At 55.6% G+C, this 24,995-nt stretch overlaps 1 protein-coding gene across 20 annotated transcripts in view; it reads left to right on the top strand.

Annotated features, from left to right (window-relative positions):
- The first annotated feature begins 389 nt into the window (after nucleotides 1-389).
- TLE3 (TLE family member 3, transcriptional corepressor) overlaps nucleotides 390-24,995 on the top strand; it is a 93,485-nt gene continuing 68,879 nt past the window's right edge. For 3 of the 20 annotated variants that reach the window (XM_035708771.2, XM_035708764.2, XM_035708770.2), the window contains exons 1-6: nucleotides 399-579; nucleotides 1,153-1,253; nucleotides 1,794-1,857; nucleotides 2,803-2,847; nucleotides 21,229-21,291; nucleotides 22,804-22,908. In XM_035708771.2, coding sequence (XP_035564664.1) covers nucleotides 556-579; nucleotides 1,153-1,253; nucleotides 1,794-1,857; nucleotides 2,803-2,847; nucleotides 21,229-21,291; nucleotides 22,804-22,908 — 402 coding nt within the window. In that variant the 5' untranslated portion in view covers nucleotides 399-555. Of the gene's footprint in view, nucleotides 580-1,152; nucleotides 1,254-1,793; nucleotides 1,858-2,802; nucleotides 2,848-21,228; nucleotides 21,292-22,803; nucleotides 22,909-24,995 lie in introns of all 20 variants that reach the window. The other 17 variants (XM_025472314.3, XM_035708767.2, XM_035708768.2 and 14 more) reach the window with 12 other exon arrangements.

Raw genomic sequence — 24,995 nt, 5'->3', positions numbered from 1 at the left:
CGCTCCCGCGGCCCCCAGCCGCCACCTCGGAGCTCGCCGCCTTCCTCGTCGCCCCGAGCGCCGCCTCCGGGATCAGCCCCGCGCGCCCCCGATGCTGGGGCGGCTTCGGCGCGCCCCCCGCGCGGCGCGCCGCGCCGAGTGATCCAGAGGGGGCCCGCTCGGCGCCCCGGGAGGGGACCCGGGCCTCGGGACCCCGCGCCGGAGCCACCGGGGAGACGACGATGTCCGCGCAGCCCCGGGCCCTGACGCGCCCCACGCAGCGGGGGGAAGGCGGCCGGCCGCAGCCCGCCGAGCCCTAGGCGCACAAAGCCCGCGCCCGCCGCCCGGCCTCGGCGCCCGCCGACGACTTTGCCGCCGGCCCCGCGGCTCTTTGTCTGCACTTGGGGCGGCCGCCCGACTCTGGGATTTCGCTGCGAGAGCGGGCTGGGGGCGCCGGGGGCGAGCTCTCGGTGTCCCGGCCGCCCCCCGCTCGGGCTTGGCTCCCCCCTCCCCCGCACCTCCCCGGCCCGAGCTCTCGGCGCTTCCACGCTCGCGGAATCACGACCCCTCCCTGCCATGTATCCGCAAGGCAGACATCCGGTGAGTAATTGCAACTCGGTTTATTTAAGCATCTATCATGGCAGGGTAAACGAGGCAGTTTATCTGGCACCTCCATTTTGCTTGTTGCTACCTTTATGGGGTGTGTGTGTGTGTGTGTGCGTGTGTGTGTGCGTGTGTGCGCGCGCGCTCACACAAAGGGGATGGGGATGGGGATGGGGACCGGGCCCGGGGGGCGCCGTTGAGAGGGGAGGTCAGTCCCGCCCGAGTGGCGTGGGGGGCTGCCCGCGTTCCAGCCCAACTGTTTGTTTTTTCTCGCCGCCCTCCGCCCCCTCTGCCCCCACCTCCCAACTCGCCGGGCCGCGTCTCCCAGTCCCGGGCTTACTTGGGAACGGGAGCCCCATTCGTGCAGCGGATGCGAGCCCCGGCCGCCAATGGGGAGGGATTGGGGGCGCCCCCCTCCACCCACACCCCCCCACCCGCCCCGTCGGGCAGCTGAGAAACTTGCTGGGAAGGTTCTGGGCTGCGAGGGTGGCCTCCCGGCCTGGGCGGGGGCAGCCGGGGGCCCCGGCTGACGCCCCCGCCCCCGCCCCCGTCTCTCCTCGCGGGCTCCAGGCTCCCCATCAGCCCGGGCAGCCGGGATTTAAATTCACGGTGGCTGAGTCTTGTGACAGGATCAAAGACGAATTCCAGTTCCTGCAAGCTCAGTATCACAGGTAAGGCCGGTGGGGGTGGGGGGGGGGCGCGCGCCCCGGGGCGGGCGGGGAGGGGCGGCCCCGGCGCGGCTGCTGCGGCCCCCGTGGGGACGGAGGGGGCTCCCGACCCGGGGCGGCGGGGCGGCGGGGGCCTCCGCCTTTTGTTTCCCCTTCCCGAGCGCGGCGCTTTAACCCTCTGCTGCCCGCCGCCTCCCGGAGCCCCGGCCGCCCGCGGGGTGCGAGGTCGGGGGCGCGCCGCCTTCCGAGGGTGGCCAGCCCGGCCGCCCGCGCCCCCCTCCCCTCCCCTCCCCAGCCCGGCCCGGCCCCCCGCGGCCCCGAGAGGTCCAGGCGCTCGGCCGCGGGAAGTTTCAAGTTGTTTCCCCCCCTTCCCCGCGGTGGGGACCCGAGCCCCGCGCGCCCCGGGGCTGCGGGAGGGCGGGGGGGGGACCCCGGGAGGAGGAGGGGGGGAGCCGCGACGTGGGAAAGTGGCCGCGGCGCGGGAGCCCCGGAGGAGGTGGCTCCGCGGGTGCCGGGCCTGAGCCGGTCCTCCTGCCCTCGCAGCCTCAAAGTGGAGTACGACAAGCTGGCGAACGAGAAGACGGAGATGCAGCGCCATTACGTGATGGTGAGAGGCGGCCGCGGCCCCGGGTCCCCCGAGTGCGCCCCGGATCCCCCGCCAGCGCCCCCCGGAGCCCGGGCCGCTTGCAGGAGGGAGGCGGAGAGCAGCGGCAGGCCGGGCCGCCCGGGTCCAGGCGGGGCGCCCCTTCGGCCTGGGTGCTCGTGGGTGCTCGTGGGTGCTCGAGGCTTTCCAGAGGGCTGCTTGCCCTGCCTTGGCTAGTAAGATGGGATTGGATCAGCCCATGTAAGGGTTGGATAAAATCTCCCACCCCAGACCTCCTGGGAGTGTTTGGAAACTTTGCTGCTCTGCAGCCCTGGGATCTAGCCAGAGTGGGACAGAAGCCCTCCCTTCCTCCCCCCTGCCCCCCCCCCCTGGGTTTTGTGACGGTGGAGGGGCCTTCTGAAGCCCTCTGCCTCTGTTCCCCTCCCTCCGCAGGGATACCCCAGCTGAGAGTCTGGCCCGCCTTGGGGCGGTAGGTAGACTCTCACCCCTCTCCCAGTGTCTGTTCCAGGGAGTTTCAATCCTCTATCTGTGAGAGGACATGGAAGGCACTTAAGCACCCTCCCTGCACTGCTTTCCACATAAGAGGCCTTCCACACGTTGCTAAATAACTCTCAGAGGACAAGAGGGTCCCAGTGTACACACGATTCCCTGTTGAACCCGAACCTTGTATAAACAGGATATATGTACATGCGGTGCTTGTGGGAGGGAGGGCTCGGCTCCTCATACTACTGCATATATAATGTTCTGTGCAGATGAGAACAGCACTCGCCCCTTCCCTTGTCAGCTCTCGAACCCCTCTCCGTACCTGGCTGTGGGGTTTGCTTTGAACTTCTTTAGCAGATGTATTTTGAAAGTAGGATTTGGCCAGAAACCTTCCCGAAAAGCTGATCTTTGCAAGGGGAACAGATCAGTGTGTTGCCCGTTAATGGCCGTTCTTTTTCCTTGTAGTACTATGAGATGTCCTATGGCTTGAACATTGAAATGCACAAGCAGGTAAGTGCTTTTCTTTTTTCAAAATATCTATTTAATGGTTACAAACACATAATACGTGGGTTTCTGATCACCCCTCCTGTGTGAAATGAGTCCTTCTGTTCCTCCTCCGCCTCCTCCTCCTCCTCAAAGAGTGACTGGATCCAGGCTCCGAAATGCAGGGTCTGAGGCATTGCTGATTTCTTGGACATGTTGAGCTTTTAGCAATCGAGCTTGTGAAATTAGCCCTGGTCTTGGATCTCGGTGGAAGATAAGGGAGCAAAGGGAAAGTTATACCTTCAGGATCTGCTTTACAAACTCCTGAAACCCGGAGGGGGCTGGCAGGCTGCTTTCACATGTTTTAATGTAGGAGGGGTGTGTGTGTCCCCACATGCAGAAATGTGATGTTCTTTCTTCCTTGGTAAGATTAAACTTCAAGAACCTAAAAAGCCAAGGCTGAGCCATCAGAATTTAAGGGAACAGGCCACTGACTGCTGAAAAACATGAAGCCAACATCAACTAAACCCCTAACGTCTTACAGTTCCGAGGGAGGCCGCTTTCTCCTCTCTATCTTAATTTGAAGGCGGCTGGGTTCCCATTTTACGGAGAAGGAAGCTGAAAGGAGAGGTGAACTTGCCCAGGGGCAGCCTCGCCAGGACTTTTGAGACGGCTGGGCTGGAAGTTGAGCTCGGCTTTGAAATCCTGAAGTCAAACCAGTTTAGCTAGTGCGATGTTGTTTGATGGATATGTAAACTACCTCGTATTGTCACTCTTCTAATAACAGTATACCTCAACCCGAGCAAATACAAACACCCTTTATCTCCGTGCATATCAGTAACTAGTCCCCGGTGCTAGGCTGGGCTGTAGGGAGAGGCCTGTTTGTGTATTTGTGTTCCAAGGAGAGGCTGCCCGTAATTTGGCTTGGCCAGCGATTAGAAGTGACTTGGCACGAATAAATGGCGCAGGCCGGTTGTTCTTTTTAACAATTGGTGTTCTTGAAATCTCAGAAGGTTGTTGACTCATTCGAGCCTCTGGTGACCGTGACTTGAATGGATTTTCTACTTTACGTTAACAGTCGTTTACAAGGTCTAAATTTTGTTATTTCAGCGGGGCAGGGGCCTGGGCAGGTGAGAAGGGCAGGTGACCCTGGAATGCTTGTAGATTGCCACCTGCTCCAGTGGCTTCCTAGCCAGCCTTTTGAGTTTGTGGTTTTCCTTTCTCTCCTGGATGAGCCCTAGGGAAGGGCCTGAGTTTATTGAGCAGTGTGGGAAGGGAGTCTGTGGCTTTCTGAGGGATTAGCTCCTCAGGAAGGCATAGGGAGGCTACTAGGTTTTTGCCTCTTGACCCACAGAAATCATAAGCAGGCATGGCTTTGTACGTAGAGATGTTACTCTTTGGAAGAATGGACCGGGGACTGGTTCTGCTCATCTTTAGGTGGGACTGACCAGGCCTGACCCATCGGGTCAGAACGCATGCCACAGACCTGGGGTCTCAGGTGTTCAAGGACCTTGGGGTATTATGCCAGCTGCCACCGCCTCTCCTTTCTCCACCCCCTCTTTTTTTTTTTTTTTTTCCCCTCAGTGCTTAGTATCTTGGGTGTGTTTAAAGAGGGTAATTGCACCCAGGTTTAAAATTTATAGCAGTAGTTATTCTAAGAGCTTCGTAATTAAGGTGTAATATGTCGTTGCATGTTGAGGTCTGCATGGGTGGTGTTCCCCACGTCTGTGAGTGGATGGTTCTTTGGCACAAAGAATCCACCTTGGCTGGTGGACCGAAGGTGTTCCCGGAGTCTGGGGAGAGACTCTGAACTCTGGAAGAGTTAACCGTCCTACCGCACTTGGTGGTGGGGTTTGCATCCGGGCAGCTGTGTGCATCTGGGACTTCTGGCTCTGCCCCAGACGGGGGTTCTTAGGGGGAGAATGCCTGAGGTTTGGCGACATGGTCTCATTTAATCCTCTCAGCTGCTAGAGGCAGACAGATGGATTCTTTGCACCCTTTGTATGGGCCAGGAAACTGAGGCTTTAGGGAGGCCAGTGGGGCAGAGCTGGGACTCCAGGCCAGGCATTTGGATTCCCAGGCGGGGCACTTTACCCTGCTTTTACCCACTCACTTTGGCCTTCCAGCCAGTTCCCCTTTGCTTCCCAGCATGAAGGTGCATGCTCTGAGCGCCCAGTCCTTTGCAGGGTTTATGGCAATCTCTTTGAGTTGGGTGAAATCGCCCTGTGGCTGTGGAGAAACAGAGGCAAGGAGGTGAAGAAACCCGAACTGAGAAATGCAACCCTGACCTAATGGGGCCGGCCACTCCCTAGGCTTGCGAGGGTTCTGCAGAAGAGAACCTAGCCACTAATTGTAGTGTGGGTCTTGGGTGCATTTGGCGGATGGTGGTTAGGCCTGAGCAAACAAGTTTATCAGCTGACCTGTTTAGCGGTTGACTGGTGTTTTATCTGCACACACAATCAAGTGACTGGAGTGCTTGAATTATTCATGCAGTGTCCTGCCCTCTAGACTTGACTGTTCGTGTGATTACATCTGCCTGGAACAAACAGGCTGGATTCTTCATCTTTAAGCTCAGGGGTGGGGGTGGGGACTGGCTCTACCTTTATGTAAGAGGTGATCTCCAGAGCCAGCATCTTGGGAAGCGTGGGGGTCCTCAGCCTGCTGTCTCACGCCACACCCCCTCTTAACAGCAGCAACCGCCACCACTGTTTTTTGTTGTGTGTTTTTTTTTTTTTTTTTTTTTAAGCTCTCCTTTGCCGTCGCTATGGGAAATGCCTATTAGTTGGGAACCTCAGGTTCAGCCAGATGGGCCCCGAGTATTGAAAGAGGGCAGCTGATGAGGTGCTTCCAGCCCATTTTTATTTTCCCGAGAGGTTCAACTCACTGTGGCTGGCTCCTTTCCTGGCTGTTTCTCTGTCTCCTCCTCGTTCTCTTTCCAGGCCGTCAAATCCCAGAGAAGTAATAAATGGTTTCTCCTCCTACTCCTCTGCCTACCTCCCTAATTATGGCAGAGCAAAGATTACAGAATCACGGGCCAGGCTTCAGCCTTCAGTGGGTCACCCACCTCCCCCCAGGCCCCTGCTTTCAAGGCAGAGTATCAAGGGTGATTCAGCAAGGCCAGGGAGGCGATGGTGGTTGACCTGTTCCTGCTGAGGCTGGCCAGTGTCGGCCACCCATCGGCCACCAGTCACAAAGCCAGCTTAGAAAGGAGCACCCCAGAGCACCTGTTGGGCATTGGGTTTGAGGCTGGGGAAGCTGGGTCAGGCTGTCTCCGCTCTTCCTCCCTCCCTCCCCCCACCATCAGCGCAGAGGTTTCAAAAGATGACTTTTGGGGTATTTGGACTTTGGGGCAGCATCATGCCAACGCCTTACAGTCCTCTTTTTGCTGTAAACCCAGAGGAGCGACCCCTTCCTCCAACTTGCTTTTGGCATCCTGCAACTGGGATGCCCTTTGGCTTCTCATCCAAGTCACAGATGAGGAAACTGAGGCCCGGGAGGGGAGCTGAGCTTACCCGCTCACCCAGTCCCACATTAGTGCCAAGTCTCTGTTGAGCAAGACTCAAGAAATGAAGCATTACTTGTTTACTAACCAATGGCGCTCTGTGGCTTTATCATTGCTTCTTTCTGCGTTATCATCTCAAGAGGCTAAGACTACGGACCTGACTATACCAAAGTACAAAGTACCCTATTTCAGGTCGTATAACCATATCAGCTGAATACTTTTTTGCCCACAGTCCCCTTCTGAATTGCCAGCTATTTGCACAACCAATGATTTGATGTGCGTCATAATAAACAGAACGCATAGCTAGCAACCCCAGAGGTAAGGTTCACCGATGAGGTAAAAGTGGCAAAACCTGTGAACTTTCCCCCCCCGCCCCCGAGGATACAGAAAGCCGTGCAGGTGGCCACGAACACGGGGCGAAAGAAAGAGATGGGAAATCTCTGTTGGTCCCTCCCCTCTCATCGGCTAAGTAATTAAGGGTTTGGCTGGAAGATCTCCAGGAACAAGGTGAAGTTCTGTGACCATCACTTCTGGAAGTGCGGGTAGCCAGAGGGAACCAGCAGGTGGCGAGGTTACAAAGGCTGTGCCCAGGATGCCTGTTGGTGTGGCATCGGGGTTGAGCAAAGAAGAGATCCAGAGTAGTGTTTTTTGCTGGCTTCTAAGCACCCCGCCTGGGATCTGGTTTCCACCTAACCTTTCCTACATGGTCACTCTTGCCCTGGACAGTCTTCCTCCAGAAACCCAGCTCCTCTCACTGCCCTGGGGGCCTGCCATGGTCAGCATTGGGGTCTCCTAAGCTCAAAGTCCCCTTCCCCAGATTGCCTTCTCTGGACCCCTGTTCACCCTCTATGAGCCGTACAGAGCGGGCTTTGTGTGGTGCTCTGGCTCTTTCCCTTCTCATATGCTTGATCACTGGGATGACCTAGGAGATGGGCAAATGTCTCCAGCCCTTACTCAAGGAAACTGAGTCTGGCTTCTTAATAAGACTTTTTAATTTTTTTTTAAAGATTTTATTTATTCACGAAAGACACAGAGAGAGGCAGAGACATAGACAGAGGGAGAAGCAGGCTTCCTGCAGCCCTTTGTAGGACTCTATCCCAGAACCCCAAGATCACGACCTGAGCCGAAGGCAGATGCTCAACCACTGAGCCACCCACGTGCCCTTAATAAGACTCTTTTCATGAACTCTTCCAGGAATAGGAGCCCCCAGAGGGCACAGAGCTCTTCTTTCTCTCTGGATTTCTCCTTCTCCATGTAGGATAGGACGGGTCTGGTCTATGTCAGAAGCCCTTTATTTCCATTTTGTCCTAGGAGTGAGTCACTCAAGGAACGAGCTCCCTTTCCCCTCCTGCATGGAAAAGTGTATTTTTTTTTTTTTAAAGATTTTATGTATTTGCTCATGAGAGAGAGAGAGAGAGAGAGGCAGAGACACAGGCAGAGACAGAGCAGGCTCCTTGCAGGGAGCCAGACGTGGGACTCGATCCAGGGTCTCCAGGATCACGCCCTGGGCCGAAGGCAGGTGCTCAACCGCTGAGCCACCCGGGCTGCCCAGGAAAGTGTATTTTATCTGGATCTGTTTGCACAAAATACCGGAACACTGAGGCAGAAAGGTAGTCAAGGCCAAACCTCCGTGGGACTCCCCCTGTGACCTGGCTCCCTCGCGTGATGTCCTTGCTCACACTTCATCATCTCGCTTTTGTAAGCGATGGAGGAGGCCCCTCTGCTGGGGTCTCTTCTGTGCACTTAGCACGAAACAGGTGCTCAGTAAACACGCTGGTTTTTAATTTTTTTTATTTTTCCCCCTTTACTCAGAATTACTCAGGTTGTCAGAGGGTGGGATTCTGATTCCCTGAGCTCTGGCAGTAGGAAGTGAGGGTTTTAATTGTGGGTTGGCCACCAGCTCTGCAGGCTTCCTCCTACGGCTCGGCATCCAGTTTCTTCATCAGTGAAATGAGGGGGTTGGATTCCTTCCAAAACGGTTATTAGGGGCCTGGGATGTGCTGGGTGTGGGCTGGGGCTGGTTACACAGCCGAATAAGACACCATTCCCTCCGCTGGGGAGCTGGCATCTAAATAAGTCATGGCAGTGCAGTGAGGTAAGTGCTAATGTGGCCCAGTGTCACAGGAGGAGCACCCAGGACAGGACAGCTTATTCTTCCCCGGAAAGGGGAGTCGGGTCAGAGAAGACTACACCGAAGGGCTGTTACCTGAGCCCGGTCTTGGAGGGAGGGCAGGGGTTGATGAGGCGAAGCCGGTCAGCAGGAGGAGGAGGGGACGGTCCTCTCTCTCTCTCTCTCTGGCCACAAGTTGGAATGGCAGGGGGTGGGGCGCCACTGGGGGCTGAGGCGAGGTGGTGACATTTAGCCAAGCGATGGCCAGGGCCTCTGCTCTCGCACTCCGGGCTCCGGGGCTCCCTCTGTCCCCGCCTGGCTCTGCAGGGCTGGCCCGCGTCCACCCCGGGCGGCTGCTGGGGGGTTGGGGGGGCCGCCGAGGCCTCCCACGTCTGCCTCTCCGCCCCAGCGTGCGGCTTGGCACTTTCCTCCCCAAAGTGGCCTTGCCTCCTCTCCCGCGCGGGTAATTCCGTAATGACTGGTTCTGACCCGCCCCTCCCCCATATTTAATTCTCATCAGCCAGCTCTCTCCACTTTGCTATTAATGATAGCAGCCAGCAAAATAGCTTTCAACATGCCATTGACAGTCTGGTTTAAGAGAGCACTTGAAGGAGTGCTAGACAGCTGAAAGCACCCATAATTGTGTACCAGAGTGAGAACTGCGTGCTCGAGGGCCTTGTTTTTATATGCTTAAAGGGACAATATCTTGTTTTCAACAAATGCTCTCTGAGACTCGCGGCCAAGATGCTGGCTTCTCTTGCGCTCTGCTTTCCTGCCCTGGCTTTTTCTTTTCCTCCCTCTTGCTTCTCACGCCGCGTGTTCCCCCTCGGGCTGGGGCTGGGGCTGGGGACAAACTTAGGGAAGGGGCCGGGGGGTGGGGGGCAGATATCCTGCCCGCACTAAGCAAGGACCCTTGGGTGGGCCGGTGGCCGCGAGGCCTTATCCACTGCTGATGGTGGGCCGGGCCCGGCCCCGGCCCTGGCGTTTCTGGGGGAGGGACTGGGAGTGCCCGTTCTCCCCCGTGTATTGATTTTGAGATCTTCTGTTGGCCAAGGATGTCACCGCCTGGGGGGGCGCAGCGTTGGCTTCCAGTGAGCCCTCTGTTTCTGGGAAGGCCACCTCTGGGGGGCCGGGGGCTGTCGGGGAAAGCTCCACGTACTCCGAGAAGGCGTATCAGGGAACCTCGAAGCCCCTGGCTCCTTTCTAAGCACATTCTGGGAGGCTCTTCATCGTGCAGAGGCCCCTCGAGAAAGCATGAGGGTCCATAGGGCAGGGGTTTATTCCTCTTAAGTGGAGGTTCCTGCAGGACTTTGGGGTTTAACCCGGGGTTCCATCTACTCAGCTCTGGAGATTTTGCCTGAGAACAAAACCTCCCTCCCCCTTCACCCCAACCGACTTCATTACTCTGAAGATGCAGCACAGGCTTTGGGGAAGAGGTTGCCCTCACCCCACTGCCACCAAAGCTTCCCTTCACCGATGGCATCCTTTGAAGGGTGGAGAAAGAACCAGGCTCCCAGCGGTGGGAAAGCAAAAGTGGGGCTGTGGGGCCGTGGCAACGGCTCGGAGTGTGGATGGGGTCACTCCTCTCACCTACCACATGAGTGACCCCCTCCAGAGGCCCGGGGCCCTGGGGCAGCTGCCGCTGCTGCCACCACCACTTAAGTATCCCGGTAGAAGGCCTTTACTGAGGACAAAGAATTTGAAAGCTTTGATCTTCGAACTATTATAATAATATCGACCTTTGGTATTTCCGTAGCACTTGTTTGCAAAGCACGGTAGACATTTTCATTGTAGGAACCTAAAAATAACAGGTATTCGAGTGCAGGACAAACCCACCCCAGGAGGAAAGCATCAGAGCACCGGGCGTGAAGATGTCCTGGGTGCATCCAGGGCACCAGAGGGCTGCATCCTTAACCTGCACGTGGCAGCAGGCCCCGGGTGTGCACGTGGAATGCTGACTGTCTGAGTTCCCTAAGGGACAGGACCATTTTGTATTCATTCACCAAGGCCCCTGCGCGCCACCTGGTGCTGGGCCCATACTGGGTGCACAGTGTATGTTTTCAGTGGGGCGGCGGGGGGGCAAGGACTCACGGAGGGAAATGTTCTAGTCTGGGGTTCTCCTCGACCCCGTGGAGCATTGTGGACTTTGTAGGGGAAGGATACGGGTTTTCTTGGGCTTCTGAGAGAGATCTGTTGGCCGCCAAGTTGTGATTGGAGAAAGAAACGTACAAGTGTCGTCGTGAGCGTTTCTTTTAAAGCGTGTTTAGTGTAGTTTGAAGTTTTTGTTTTGTTTTGTTTTTCATTTTGTACCGTGGACAGTTTCAAGGTGCAAATGGAAGAAGGGACGTGGTAAGGAGAGCGATTGCTCGGAGGTAGATGGAAAAGCAGAGACGGGGGAGGAAGGGGTGGGAAGAGAGAACAGGCTGAGCTGCGATTACAAGAAAGAACAGAGTAGCAGGGAGGCGAGGGGATCAGTGGCTTGGAGGTAAATTGGTAAGCGGTGCTTGGCACGCCGTGGCTGTCTATTTGGGTGTGGAGCTCCACAGGCCATAGCCTTACCCCATTGCCCTTTTTCAAATCCTTGGTGACCACTGTTCACAGCTCTTCAGATGCTTTTTTGTTGTCGTTTTAGAAAAATGGAATGAAAGCGAGTCTAGCCCAATGGGAGAAGTTCCTTTTCAGTTTGCCCAGGATAGCTACATCTTCTGTCCTAAGGAGACCCAAATGATGAGCAAACGTCCTGGCCCCAGGCCTGCAGCCCTGGGAATACCAGGAGCATGTTGGGGAACAGGGCAGGGCGTGCTTCTTGGTTGGCTGAGCAGGCTTTGGTTCTGGGCTCCTGCACCACCCTGCCCGTCTGTGACCAGAGGCTGGAGGAAGACTTCCTACCCAGTCCCCAAAACTAGCCCAGGGAGAGCTCTCAACAGGCCTCTCGTGACCCATCAGGGGCGTGCTTTGTGAACCAGTGGTGATTTCTGCTGGGAAAAGCACGGTGATCTAGGGGAGACCAGGTGCTGGCCTGGGGTGGGGGACAGGAACTATCCAACTTCCTGTCCAGGGGGAGGTAGGGTGGACTCAGTGGGCCCCGGAGCAGCCACAGCTGATCCCACAGGGTCTAGAGTGAGGGGCCGAGGCCCGATGGGAGCAGAGTGAGCCTGAGATCCAGCAGGTGGAGGCTGTGAGTCGGCCAGGACTGCGGGCCCAAGGGAGCTTTAGCTTCCTCTTGCACCGTTCCCGTTGCTTTTCCTGGAAGGGGGCACCACTTCCTCTGAGCCCCCTCACCACTAGAGAGGGCAGAGCAGTCCTCCTTCTCCTCCTCCTTCTCAGCCTCTTCTTCTTCTTTTAAATGAATGATTTTATTTATTAATGAGAGACACAGACCGAGAGGCAGACACCGGCAGAGGGGGAAGCAGGCTCCCTGCGGGGAGCCCGATGCGGGACTCGATCCCAGGACCCCAGGATCACACCCTGAGCTAAGGGTAGACGCTCAAGGCTGAGCCACCCAGGCATCTCAGCAGTTTTCTTCTTGCCTGGCTTTGCCTCAGGGCAGAAATCCTAGGAAAAGACTGGAACCACTGAGGTTGGCAGTTGGCACTGCCCTGTGTCCCACCCTCCTCAATCCTCAGGCCCTCACACTTCATCTCGGAGGCACGAGGAATCTCCTCCAAGCCAGCCTGAAATGGGGAGACGCAGCAGCTCCTCAGAGAGCAGCTCTGCCCCTGCCAGAGTTCTCTCACTGTTGGCTTGATGCTGACTCCCATGTCACCCAGCACTCGTGTGGGCACCCAGCCCGTGGGAACTTCTTACAGGGGGCGCCTGCGGGTGCCGTCTAGATGCTTCTGTCTCTTCGCCTGTTTGAGTTTCTCTAGTCTCTCACCGGAGTCTGACCCCACTTCTGCAGGGACCTACCTCTACCTGGCCCTCCCTCACCTTCCCCCCTGCACCTTCCCTGTCCATCAGTGGGGAGTGGGATGGGTCCCTGAGAAGACTTTTTCCTGGCACCTTTGTGCCGGTGGATTCTGAGTTTCTCCGTCAGAAGTCACTGGTTTTCAGAGGGGCATCCTGGGCCATCTTGTACGGAGCACCGGGAGCTGGGAAGTGGCAGGTCCTGGTGGCTAAGTGACCAGCTTGGAAGCGGACAACCTTGGGTTTGAGGCCTACATCAGGACTTCCTGGCCGTGTGACGTGGGCTGTACTGGGGAGAATCGTGACCCCAGCATACCAGAGCAGTGCTGTCCAGTAGAACTTTCTGCAACAGCGGAAAGTCCAGTAGGGTAGCCAGCAGCCACCTGTGATTCCTGAGCACTCAAGACGTGGCTGAGCTGTATGTTGAGTTCTAATTAACGTTCACGAGGCACACGGGGCCTCATCTGTTGGACCGTGTGGTTACAGGCAGCATTACCAGGAGTGTGTAAGGTGATGCTTAGCACGGTCCCTTGCGTGTAGGAAGGCCTCGGCAACGTATTTTCCCGGTGGGGGGTGGGAGGGTAGAGTCCCCAAAGGCCTCAAAGAGTGAGGCCAAGATCCTTGGGGTCGCAGAGGTTTGTAGGACTTCCCAGAGGCCCTTCCCTTGTGCTGTTTGTTGGGTCTGCCTGCCAGCCTTGCAGCAGAGGCCTCATGAGCAGTGGCTTCCAGCAGCACTGACCTCGCTGGGGTAAGTGACTGGCTCGTGGTCTCCAGTGGACCTGGAGGTGGGTTCAGAACTAGAAACCGGGTCTCTTTCACTCACGAACCACCCATTTGCTCCATAGGCCCTATCAAGGTGTGGTCTTCTGTGGTCTCCCCACATGTCCCACCCCAAGACCCACCTGTATGTCACGACTTTGATTCTAGGGCCCCAGTCAAGGCCTTTAAGAATTCGGTAAAATGTGTGTCAGCCACGTGCAGATCAGGGTTTCTCAATCTGGGCATTATTGACATTGGAGGCTGGATAATTCTTTGGGGCAAGGCTGTCCTATGTTCCCTAGGATTAGCAGCATCCCTGGCCTCTACCCACTGTTTGTCAGTTGCGACAACCCTCACTGTCTCCAGACTTTGCCACATGTCCCCTGGGGAGCAAAAATGCCCCACCCCCCACCCCACTCAGGGTATGAACCCTTCCTCTAAGGGGAAAAATTCTTGCTCGAAGGTCTGGCTTTGTGACCTAGGGCAGCTCCTTGCCTTCTCTGGGCCTGGTTTCTCCTTATCTGTAAAGTGAGATGTTGAATGCGGTGGTGATTTGGGAGGAGGTCCCACACCGACCCATAAACAAGTTTCAAAATAACCGATCTTGATTTTTTATGGCCTATGAAATGCCACCACTCCTGCCATCCTTGTCTGGAGGTCAGAGGACCCTCTGACCCTTTCAGTCTAAGAGGGGCGTGCTTTTAGGTAGTGAACTCCGCAGTGGGTGGATAGAATGGGGCTCTGTTCCTGCAGTCAGCCTGTCCCCTCCCCCCGACACCTCATTTTCCTTTCCTGCCACCCGGATTTCCCAGCGAGCCTCTGGCCTTAAAAAGTCATAGCCAGCGTTTTATTTGTAGCGGTGACCTTACGGGGAGACCCCCAAAATTTAACGAGCTGCCTCGGCAAGGGTAATGTGACTTTTACAGCCTGTTGAGGGGCAAGGGGAGATTTGCATAATGTTCCAAGGGGGATTAGGTGGCTGGGGGTTGCCATGGCAACCCCACGGGGATGAATTGAGAATTTTTCCTCCTGGCGGGGAGTTGGCCAATGGAGTCTGGGAAGGTGGGGGAGGGAGGCAGAGGGTTATCTGAGGGGAGGGAGGGGAGGGAGGAGACCGAGAGGACGGAGGGCCTAGGGATGGATGGTGGGGGAGTGGCGCCTGGGATGAATGGGCAGTGTTGGGGGAAGGTCTAATCTGCAAAGGCTTTCCCTGTTCTGTCTACACAAGCAAGCTCTTTGAGGGCCATCCCCTGGAGTGGGGGTGGGAGGCAAGCAGAGTTTAATGTGTTTGGGAACCAAGAAATTAAAGTGAACAAATATTTAAAGATTATTGGATCTTGTTAACAGGAAGCCCGGTGGATGGAAATGGAGAGTCTGAGAAATGAAAGTCGTAGAGTCTGAGAGCCAGGGAGGGACTTGGCCGTCACCTAGGCCCAGGTCTCTCCCATGGAGTGGTGTCTAACCCTGGGTCCCTGTTGGGTCACTGTGGAATGCTCCTAAGGACGGAGTGCTCGCTCTCACACAGCACCTGATGCATCTTTGAGAGCTCTGATGCTTATACTGCACCCAAATCTGCCTCCTTCATGCAGTGGGAACTGCGGCCAGAGTGCAGGACAGATCTGGGACCGGAGTGCAGGGCTCTAGACTTGGTCTTGCCAGCTCTTTGCAGGGTCCGTGGCCTAGATGCCTCCTCTCTCGCCTCCCCCGCCCCCACGCTCTTCCCTCTTGCTCAGCTTCGCCATTCCCAATGCCCTTACTCCCTAGACTCTTGGAAGAAAGGGCCAGAGATTTCTGGTAGGCAGAGAAAAAGGAGGGTGGGATTCCAGGGGGGCACGTGGAAGAGGGTCACATCCCAAGCCCCGGGACCCCAGACTCTCTTACCTTTCACCTGTCTTAGCTGGGTGGGGGCAAGCACGTCATACGTTCACCACCTGCCTCATCTGTGTGAAGGGCTCCTGGGCTAGCGCACAGAGTGCCAACATCCCGTGCCCTCCCTCAGGAGCCAGATCCTCAGGGTCACACTGGGCTGGGCCTTTGCTTGTATCAAGCCCTCCTGGCATAAAGAATTCAGCAGGCTTCCTCAGAAGGCATAAATATTTAATGGCATTGTAGTTATATATAATTTGATCAATATGTCAGTGCTAAAAGGGCCTTTATGGAGGCTCACCTGTCATTGAGTGATCTGTGATGTAAACCCTCCCAGCCCCTCCAGAAGCAGGGGCCATTATCTCCCTGGGCTGCTAAGTGGATCATTTATTTGCCCCCTCCTTAAAGACGCTGGTACTGGCTTCCTCTAGAGCCCGCGGCGGGGATGGAGCGGGGTCGCCAGCCTGCCTTTTGCCAGGAGGTCGCCCTCGTCTTTGTCCCTGGCCTGCCTTCCCACTTGCTTTATTTCAGAGCTGTCCAAGCTCAGTGTGGGGAGAAACTGCCTGGCAGGGAATTTCATGTTATAGTCGAATAATTGAGGATCTATCAATTTAGAATTGCCTGGGACATGCAATGGGATATTTTAAGTTAAAATTACTCTGGCGCATTGTTCCAGAATCTTCCAACATTTGATTGCTTTGTGGTCATGGCACCCGGCTGCCATAGCCGCCTGCTGCACAGCCCCCAACTTGCCCTTGTGTCCCTCTGATTTTAATTCAAGATGAAGCAGACTCACCGTGCACATGCCAGGACTTGAGTCAGATAACTGGGTAAAACCTGATTAAAATTCGAGAACCCCAGAGTGGACCGAGGCCCCACCCCAAATACACATGGGTTTCTAGAGGAGCAACCCAACCCGAGGCCCCAGCGGGCAGGACGAGCCCTTCCTACAGTGGCCTGCTTGACACTGACCCATGAGATGCGCCTGCTTTTGAATGGTTTGTGCTGTGAAGACCGGTCCTGGGGATGGAGCCCAGGCCAGCGGCACCCCAGCCGTGTCTTGAGGTGGCTTGGGTGCCACGTCTTGAGGTGGCTCGTCTCTTTCTCTTTCTCATCATCCCTTCTGCTCTTGCCAGGCCGCCTCTGTATTACTGAGCTATATGGACGAAGGATAGGTCACAGAGCCATGCAGGGAGGGGTAGCAGGCTACAGCTCTAAATGACAGCTCCTGGATCTTACAAAGTCACCGCGTGGCCACTCTGTTCTGCACACAAGGGGATTGAGACCCAGAGGAGGGAAGCAATTTCCTCAAAGCCACACAGCTAGAGGGAGGCAGAGCTGGGGGGAGAAGCCAGGTTTGTTCTGTGAGGCTTTGGGTCCTATCATGCTCTTTGCAGTGGCAGGGTTTTCCCTCTCCTTGTTTTCATTTGGCTGAGGTTAAAATGAGACGGAGGGTACAGACCACGGGGCCGTTTAAAATAAATAGCAGGGGGCAGCCCTGGTGGCTCAGTGGTTTAGCACTGCCTTAGGCCCAGGACCTGATCCTGGAGACCCGGGATTGAGTCCCACGTCGGGCTCCCTGCATGGAGCCTGCTTCTTTCTCCCTCTGCCTGGGTCTCTGCCTCTCTGTCTCTCTGTGTGTCTCTCATGAATGAATAAATAAAATCTTAAAAAAAAAAATAGCAGGGAGACCATTGGGTGGAAGTGGCCAAGGACCGTGTTGAGTAGTCAGCTACATTTTCAAAAAAAAAAAAAAAAAAAAAAAAATAGGGATCAAAAACTGGCAGGATGCTGTGGGGCTAGGACCAAGCGCAGAGTCCAGCTCCCCCCCTTCAGCGTCCCGGGTCCGGGGCCCAGGGCTGGTGAGCCGCTGGACTGCACCGTGCACGTGGGAGTGTGGTCAGACCTGAAGTTCCAGAATGTTCAAGCCCCCTCGGTTTCACAGCAAAATGTTCGCCGGTCCTGCTTTCATGCGACGATCATCACGCACACAGGAGCTGCTAAGGCGCGCTGAGCAGATTGTTCTTTGGGAAATTACACTTGCCCCCCACTATCTTTGTTCCGTCATTTATTAGCCTAACAACCCCGCCGGAGACGCGGGGCAGATGTTACTCTCTGCGCCCAGTTGGGAGCACAGATTCCGAATCTCACAGGGTCTCTGGGCACGTTCCTCCCCGAACCGCTTCGTCTGTCTGCGTCTGCTAGACGAGCTCCTTCGAGATGTTTTGCCACCAGCCAAGCTGCCTTCTTTGAACCGCACTTGAAAAGAAACTTTCAAAGGCCGCACCCGCCTCCCCAGACACCTCTTTGCAAAGGCTGCGGTCTTCCTGCCACTGGCACTTACCTTCTCCCAGGTCCCCATCTGAGGATCTGGCTCCGAGGAGGCCGTGGCTTTGCGCGCCCCACGCGGAGGGCAGGCTGGGGAGGAGGCCGGAGAACCCGGTGCCCGGCATTGCCAAGGGGCGCCTTCCCGCGTGCCATCCAGTCCCAGTTTGTGATTTGTGACCTGTCCCAATTGTGGAAGTCACATGTCTTGATCCCCCTCCACCCCCTACCCCTTGGAAGTGGATGTTTAGGGCTTGTTTGAGTTGGACCAAATGCTGTTTTAACAGCTGTTCTCATCGGAAATGCTGTCAATGATTAACCCTGATGGTAGCTTTCCTTTCAAAAATACTTCTCTGAGCTCTCTCAAAATGTCGAAATTGGGTTCCCCGGTAGGAAGTCGTTGGTGAGGTTGCCTCATTGCGGGGCAGGCGTCATTTCCCCATCTGAGGTGTGAAGATGGTCGTGGCCAGGTCCTTCCTCGGAGAGTTCCTCCGTGAGTGCACACCTGGGGGGTGCTTGGGAACAGCTGGGGAGGTTGTTGTTGCTGTCTGGCCAGCGTGTATTTCCAGGAGCTTCCCCTTCATGGCCACCACCCCCCCAAAAAAATCAACGTTAAAGAAAAGTCATTGATGAGGGCCTAGTCTTCCCATTCATTCCTTGATGCAGCAGTGTGCCGAGCCCGTTCCCAGGGTGGGGTGGCCCACGGAGAGATGGGTGGGGCTCACTCCCTGCTTCTGCCTCCCGCCCCCTGGGAGACCAGCTGGGGAGTGGCACTCCGCAGAAGGCCTTAGCCATGCAGTGACAGCTGGGAGGGGAAGGAATGTGCGTGCTTTCCACCCCCCCAAACCCAGGGGCAGGGGAGCCCTGGTTCACTGTAAGCGCTCTCCAAGTACACAGCCCCCACCCCCGTCCTGCCCGCCTCCTTGCCCTGTGTCATGCTGTCTTATGCAGCCAGTCCTTCCTTGAGTTCTGGCCCAGGATATCCCCGGCCTCCAGAAGGTTCCCTGTCTGCGTGGGGTTGTTCTCATGCCCTTGTTGGATGTTTGTGGTGTTGGGAGGTGGGTGACGGAGGCAGGAACTGCTTCCAGTGGAGTGGATGAGGGGAGACTGGGAACTTGCTCTGAGCCACCCACGTGGCTTCTGAGGGCCAGTGGTGGTCACCTGGTGGCCTGGATGCCAAGCCTGGAACTGGGCACATCCATGGGAAAATCTCAGCAGGTCTCTTTTCCTCATGGCCAGAGGATGCTGGGCGCCCGACCAAGCCCTGCAGGAAGATCCCACCTGTGGGAAGCCTGTGGCCACATGTTTGCTAAAGGGTACGAGGAGGGGCAAGGCCAGCTACTTTTCATTTTTTGCCTGGAATCGCCAAGACCCTGACACATGACCTGTTTGCTGGAGGAAGTAAGCGACAGATGGGAACCCTTTTATAACCACCCACCCCAGAGGTTGTGCAAGTATAGTTGCTGCGTTGGCCAAAGTAATGGGAAGGTCCAGGGCCGGCCTGCCTTCCTGGCTCAGGGGTGGGAGCAGCAACCAGAGACCCACCAAATGGCCTTGCAGTTGGTTTGGCTCCGTGGCACTACCTCACCCAGTTGGTGAAGGGCCACTGCCCACCCACCTCCTAGTTCTATTTTGTTTTGTTTTGTTTTTAAAGATTTATTTATTTATTTTATAAGAGACACAGAGACATAGGCAGAGGGAGAAGCAGGCTCCCTGCAGGACTCGATCCCAGGACCCCGGGACCATGCCCTGAGCTGAAGGCAGGTGCTCTACTGCTGAGCCACCCAGGCCTCCCAGTTTTGTGTTTTGTTTTTCATATATCCTGTTCTGATGGGGCACATCAACATGTGACAGTCGAATGACCGTGTTGCCCTATGTAGGTTTGGACTGAGATGCAGACTAGCTGATTGTCCTAGAGCTCCTGCCATATATGACCCCTTCCCCATTATCAGTTGAGGGAAAGATGAGCAGAAATGAGAAAGGATCCTGCATTGGAGAAGAACTCTTTCCACTTTCTTAGACTAATAATTTATGCAGTAATTAACTTAGTAATCTTCTAGATCCCTTACAGTGTACATGCTGGGCATGTAGTGGGTGAAGCCCGGGGATGGTGCTAAAAACCCTACAATACAACAAGGAAGTATTGGGCGTCGATATCAACAGCACTGAGGCTGAGAAGCCCTGGTGTCCAGTGTCCTTACTGGAGCATACCCAGCATGTGCAAATCTGGCACTAAGGCCCAGAGGGCTCACCTAGGGGAATACTCCCTCTCCACCCTGGAATTTGGAAGTGGGATCCATTATTGGCAGTCAGTGGGTTTTCTGGTCCTTTGCAACGAAGAATTATTCCACCCTAGATGACAGAGGGCAACCCTGGCCCTCTCCTGAGGATCGGAGTGTTTAGGAGGGAGTAGCAATCCCTGGTCCCCACCCAGGAGGCCCTCACGTAGTGGGGCCTGTCTATATGAGAGCCTGCCACTGACCAGCAGCCTCGGGATGTAGGGCCACACAAAGCCCATCAGTTTGGTTGATGGCCTATCTCTTCACCACCCTGAGGCATCCCCATTAGTGCCTGCGAGTCCGAGGGAGATGGGGGTGCCAGCCCCAGAAATTCTCCCAAGGTCCGGGTTCTGTTTGTAAGCCTTCAGACGGCATTGTTTGTATTTTAAGTGCACAAGGATTTCTCATCGAGCATCATTTGACATGCAGATGATCACAGATTTTTAAAGGCTGTTGTCATGGTTTTGTCTCTGGAAGATTGCTGTGTGCTGATGAGAGCCTTGAAGCCGGAGTTGAGTTGGGACCTCAGTCCTGGCGGCCTGAGGATTCAGCAGGAGATAAGGAAAGCAATCCTGAGCCGTGTCTGTCAGGGGGCCTGGGCCTTCCTGTCTGGACACAGTTAACCATTCGGCACCCCTCTTTTTCTTATCCTTTCCTTTCTTTTCTTTATTTTTAAAGATTTTATTTATTTATTCATGAGAAACACAGAGAGAGAGGCAGAGGCACAGGCAGAGGGAGAAGCAGGCTCCATACAGGGAGCCCAATGTGGGACTCGATCCCAGGACCCCCGGGATCATGCCCTGAGCCAAAGGCAGATGCTCAAACTGAGCCACCCAGGCGTCCCCTCTTTTTCTTTTAAAACCGCTCTTGATCTGAGACTGAGGGTTCACATAGGACAGGGCAGCAGATCAGACAGGTTGATCTTTATCTAAATGTGACATTGGCTGGAATATTGGGGGTGGAGCAGAGAATTGGTCAGCTCATGATCAACCTCTCCGAAGGATTAGGGTTCCAACGAATTACCTCCTGAACAGCTTTTTCAAGAAGGCAGTGCTTTACCCTAAAAAATGAAACGTTGATGATGGGATGTCGGGCCGGGTGGGGGAGACATCAGCCTGGTTGGGGAGAGGCAACGTGAAACGTGGAGCGGGGCAGGAGGCCCTCTAAGGCACCTGTGGCCAGGTCTGATGGTGACCCCCCAGGGAGCCCTGTGGCACATGTGGCTTTGGGGGCTTCCCGTCACCTCCTGCTTTGTCTGTCTTGCTGTTGCCATTGGGCAGCACCGCCGTGTGCTTCACTCCCATAATAGATTTTCCTGGGGTGTGCATTGGGGGGCGGGAGCAGGGGGCGAGGGTTGTTCTTGTTTTGTTTTGCTTTGTTTTTAATTAGGGCTTCCATCAAGAGCCGACTGTATATTCTGAACCAAACACGTAGACCACCTCTGATAGGAAATTGGAGCACCACAAAGTGTAGGCAGCCTGGCAGGGGGAGGGCTGGGGATTATTTAGCAAGGCTCCTGGCAGGCGGCCAACCGAGGGGGGAGAGCATGGAGCCCCTCCCGGGGTCTGCGGTTTTGGGGGAGTTTGCGCTTCTACCTGTGTGACGTTTCGGCGATTTGATTTATTTGCCTGAGCTTCACGCGGTCTCCTCTTCTTTTGCAGACAGAGATTGCGAAGAGATTGAACACGATTCTAGCACAGATCATGCCTTTTCTGTCACAAGAGGTAAGACCTTCTTTAACCGTGTCCTCCTTGTCTTTCCAATGCGTGCAACCCGGGGCTGGCGGGGTCTCCCTGGAGCCCCAGCCCCTCTCCGTTCATATGGACTGAAGCTGACAACTTGGGGATTTGTAGAAACTTCTCCAGCACGTCAGAGGGAGCATTTGGGTGTTCTACTGCGGTAGAACTAGTTCTCTGCCGCTGTCTGAGACCACGGAGGAGGGTAGCAATGGGCAGCGGGTGCCCTCTTTGCCTCCCACCCTCATTCCCATTCAAACCAGCATTCCCAGCCTCTGCTTCCCTGTGACCATCTCCCACACCTGGAAATGTCTAGGAGCAAGAAGCTTGGCCAGATGGTGCTAAGGGGCAGAGCCTATAAACGGAACGAGTACCCAAGGGGGAGCCTAGCCTCTAGGACAGAGCATCCCCCCTAGAGGCACGAGCAGTCAATACTAATACCTTCCGAGGGACACCCCCTGACCTGAGGCCTGGACCAGGCCAGTGGATGGTGAGACAAGGGCAGCATCTCCAAGGACGTCCCTTAGTGTAGGTCAGACAGGTGAGCTGCCTGAGAAGGGCCTGATCCTGGCTAGCAGAGCTCACTCCAGCTGGCGCAGGCCCTGCTTCCTCTGCCCCCTCAGGCGCTGTGACCACCTCCACTCCCTCCCGGACTCCTAGGTCTCTGAGTCAGAGGGGCAACCGATAAATGATTGAGTCCGTGTCAAAACACGATATAGTGACGTCCTCGAGCTTATGGCCTAGTAGGGGGGATAGCTGCCTACGAAGCAGGTGCTATCCCAAGGCCAAAGGGAATGAACGCACCAAAAAAATACCTTCTTTTAAAATCAACTTTATTTTTTAGAGCGGGTTTAGGTTTACAGCAACCCATGAGTGGAAGGTACAGAGATCTCCCCTGTTACCAGCCTCTCGCACCTGCGTGGTGTATGTGTTGCAGTGATGAACCTGCATTGACACCTCGTCATCACGCTCAGTCCTTGGTTTATATTAGGGTTCCTCGTGCCACTTTTTTTTTTTTTATCTTTCTAGACATTTTCATCTTTCTCTTTACTTAGCTAGGGATTGGGTTTCTATAGATTTACACACTTTTCTTCTGAACTCCTTGAACATAAATCCTGACTCACCACTCACTCGTCTAGCTGCGTCTCCTAAATACGGGAACGCCCCTTCTAAGGGATGAATACCATCGCCGCATTTAGAAAATTAATAATGAGGAACATCCTCTCATAGCCAGCTCGTATTCAGAGGCGCAGGAGGAAGGTTTTTTGTATGTGTAGAGGGAGGTGGGTGACTGTTGGCCATCTGGGGGCTCATTTCTATTTTACCTTAAAACAGGTGTCTGGGAAGTAATACATGTTCACTGAAAAGTGTCCCACCTGTTTGGAGGACGTCCTCTGCCTCGGGCGGGGGCTGCGTCACTGCCCGTCGCGAGCTGCCCTCCCTGTGCCCCCTTTAGGTGGGAAGGCAGTGCATCTAACCCAAACTCCCTATTCCCTCCAGCACCAGCAGCAGGTGGCGCAGGCAGTAGAACGTGCCAAGCAGGTCACCATGACGGAGCTAAATGCCATCATCGGGGTACGTGGACTCCCCAATCTGCCTCTCACCGTGTGTATAGCCCTTTTATTCCTCTCATTTACCATAACCAGAGATCGACCCTGACCTTAGCTGGCCTCAAAGAAGGGCGGCCCCAGGGCTCCGGCTTCCCATGGGCTTGGACCCATTTGGGGCTCTCTCTCCCCATTAGCTCCCCAACTGCCTCCTGCTCCTCCAAATTGAAGGGTTGTCCGACATGCCCCAAATCCACCTCTAAACTCATCAGCCCCAACCTCCCCCTGCTTTTGATGTCCCCACCATTGAGGGAGGCGGGCCCTGAGGTAACCCTCACACCCAGCCTCCTCCTCAAGCCTCCCGGGGGGCCTGTCCGCCCTGCGTCCCCTCCCTGGCAAAGGTCTGCCCTTCTTTGGCCACCTGGGATCAGAACTGTCTCTGCTGTACTGTTGATCTGAAATGTGCTGTGGAATTTGGGTTTGGGTCTCGTGCCATGCACGGAGCTGCCTGGCTGAGCGTTGATCATGCACCCTTGTGAATTCCAGCTGGGGATATTGTAGGAGTCCTGTCTCACTCACTGGGAGCAGGAAAAATGCCCAAGGGGGGATTTGTGAGGTCCACATGTGGTAGGACCCCCCTCCCCTCCCCAGTGAAAGGAGGAAGCCCGATCTCTCCTCTTCTGCGTCCCAATCTGGCTCACATCTTTAATGCACTTCTTGGATTCACATAACGTCTTTCTCCTGCTTTGGTGTGAGGCTAAGGACATTTAAGATCAGCAGCTGAGGAGAAACCGTTTTTTCATGTGACTTTGGGCAAGGCTCCTAGCCTCAGGTATATCCGTCCACCTTTTGTCCCTAAAATGAAGGGAGTAGGTAAGATCACTGCTTCCCACTTCCATCCACAGACAGCTATAGGTCAGGGCCCCCCAGCAGGGGCTTCTGAACAATGTAGATTCTGGGGCTCTTGCTCCGAAATTCTTTTCCATTAGGTCTGAGGGTGGGACTGGGAGTCTGTGTTTCTGAAGTTGTTCAGGTCATTCCGAAGGGTAGTCAGGCTTGGGAAGGAAGCAGTGGCCCAAATGGCTAAGGTCCCATCAGCCCTAACATTCTGGGACCCTGCTTGGTCCTCATTTCTCTTTTGTTCTCATGTGAGATGTTTTTTTTTTTTTTTTTTTTTCTCCAAGGTGGAACCAGAGGTCCCAGAGTGTTGCGTGTGGGTGGGATGAATGATGACAGTTGGGTTTTTGGTCTGGGGCAGAAACCATGAGACACGCATTCTAGTTACGGTTCTTTTCCTGTGTGACCTTGGCAGGACCTGCCTCTTCGCGGGCCTCAGTTTCCGTATCTAATAAAAGAGGGAATTCACCAGTTCATGTCGCTTGCCCAGCAGTGCTAGGAGGCTGGGGTCAAGGTGGCACAGGGCTGGTGGTGGCTCCCACTGCTCCATCCCGCTGTTGGCACCTGTGGCGGGTACGTGGCTCTGTCCCCGTCTCCGTCCAGTGACAGCTGCTGAACGCTGCCTCGGGAGGGTGTGGGAGCTTCGCCGGGTCTGAAGCCGGGCAGTGCTGGGGAGGAGCAGAGTCCAGAAAGGGGAACATGAGTTAGTGGTCAGTGTCTTTAGCTGTTGAGCGGGGAGGCAGCACCCCAACAGGGAAACCATAGTCTCGTGACGTCTACTGTCTTCCTGAGGTCAGCCAGCCCGGGGTTCTTCAGCCTGGACGCTGCGAAGTTTGGGGCCAGACACTTTGTCGTGGGGCCTGACCTGTGCATGGTAGGATGTCCCCAGCAACCTTGGCCTCTACCCACTGGATGCCAGTGGCAGCCCCCACACACCGCTGTGACTCCCCAGAGTGTCTCCAGACATGCCAGATGTCCCCAGAGGTGGCAGGATGGCCTCTGCTGGAGAAACCCTGATCTTGCCAAAGCCCTCGATTTACAGAGAGGGGAAGTGATTCGAGGACGGTCACGTAGTGTCCAGGACCTCAGCCTCAGGGACCTGTCCGCCGCTGGCTTGGTGGCTCTCTGAGAGCGGTGGACGGGAGACACGGGGGTGGGAAGTGCACCGAGAGTTCTGTCCTCCGAAACGTCACCCCTCCCAGCTCCTCGTCCTACCCCCCGTCCAGGCTGAGCCCTCCCATCCACGCA

The sequence above is a fragment of the Canis lupus genome, chromosome 30 (genome assembly GCF_003254725.2).
Source record: "Canis lupus dingo isolate Sandy chromosome 30, ASM325472v2, whole genome shotgun sequence".
Classification (NCBI taxonomy): Eukaryota; Metazoa; Chordata; class Mammalia; order Carnivora; family Canidae; genus Canis; species Canis lupus.
Note: the sequence above shows the minus strand (reverse complement) of the source record. Positions and strands in the feature narration are given on the sequence as shown.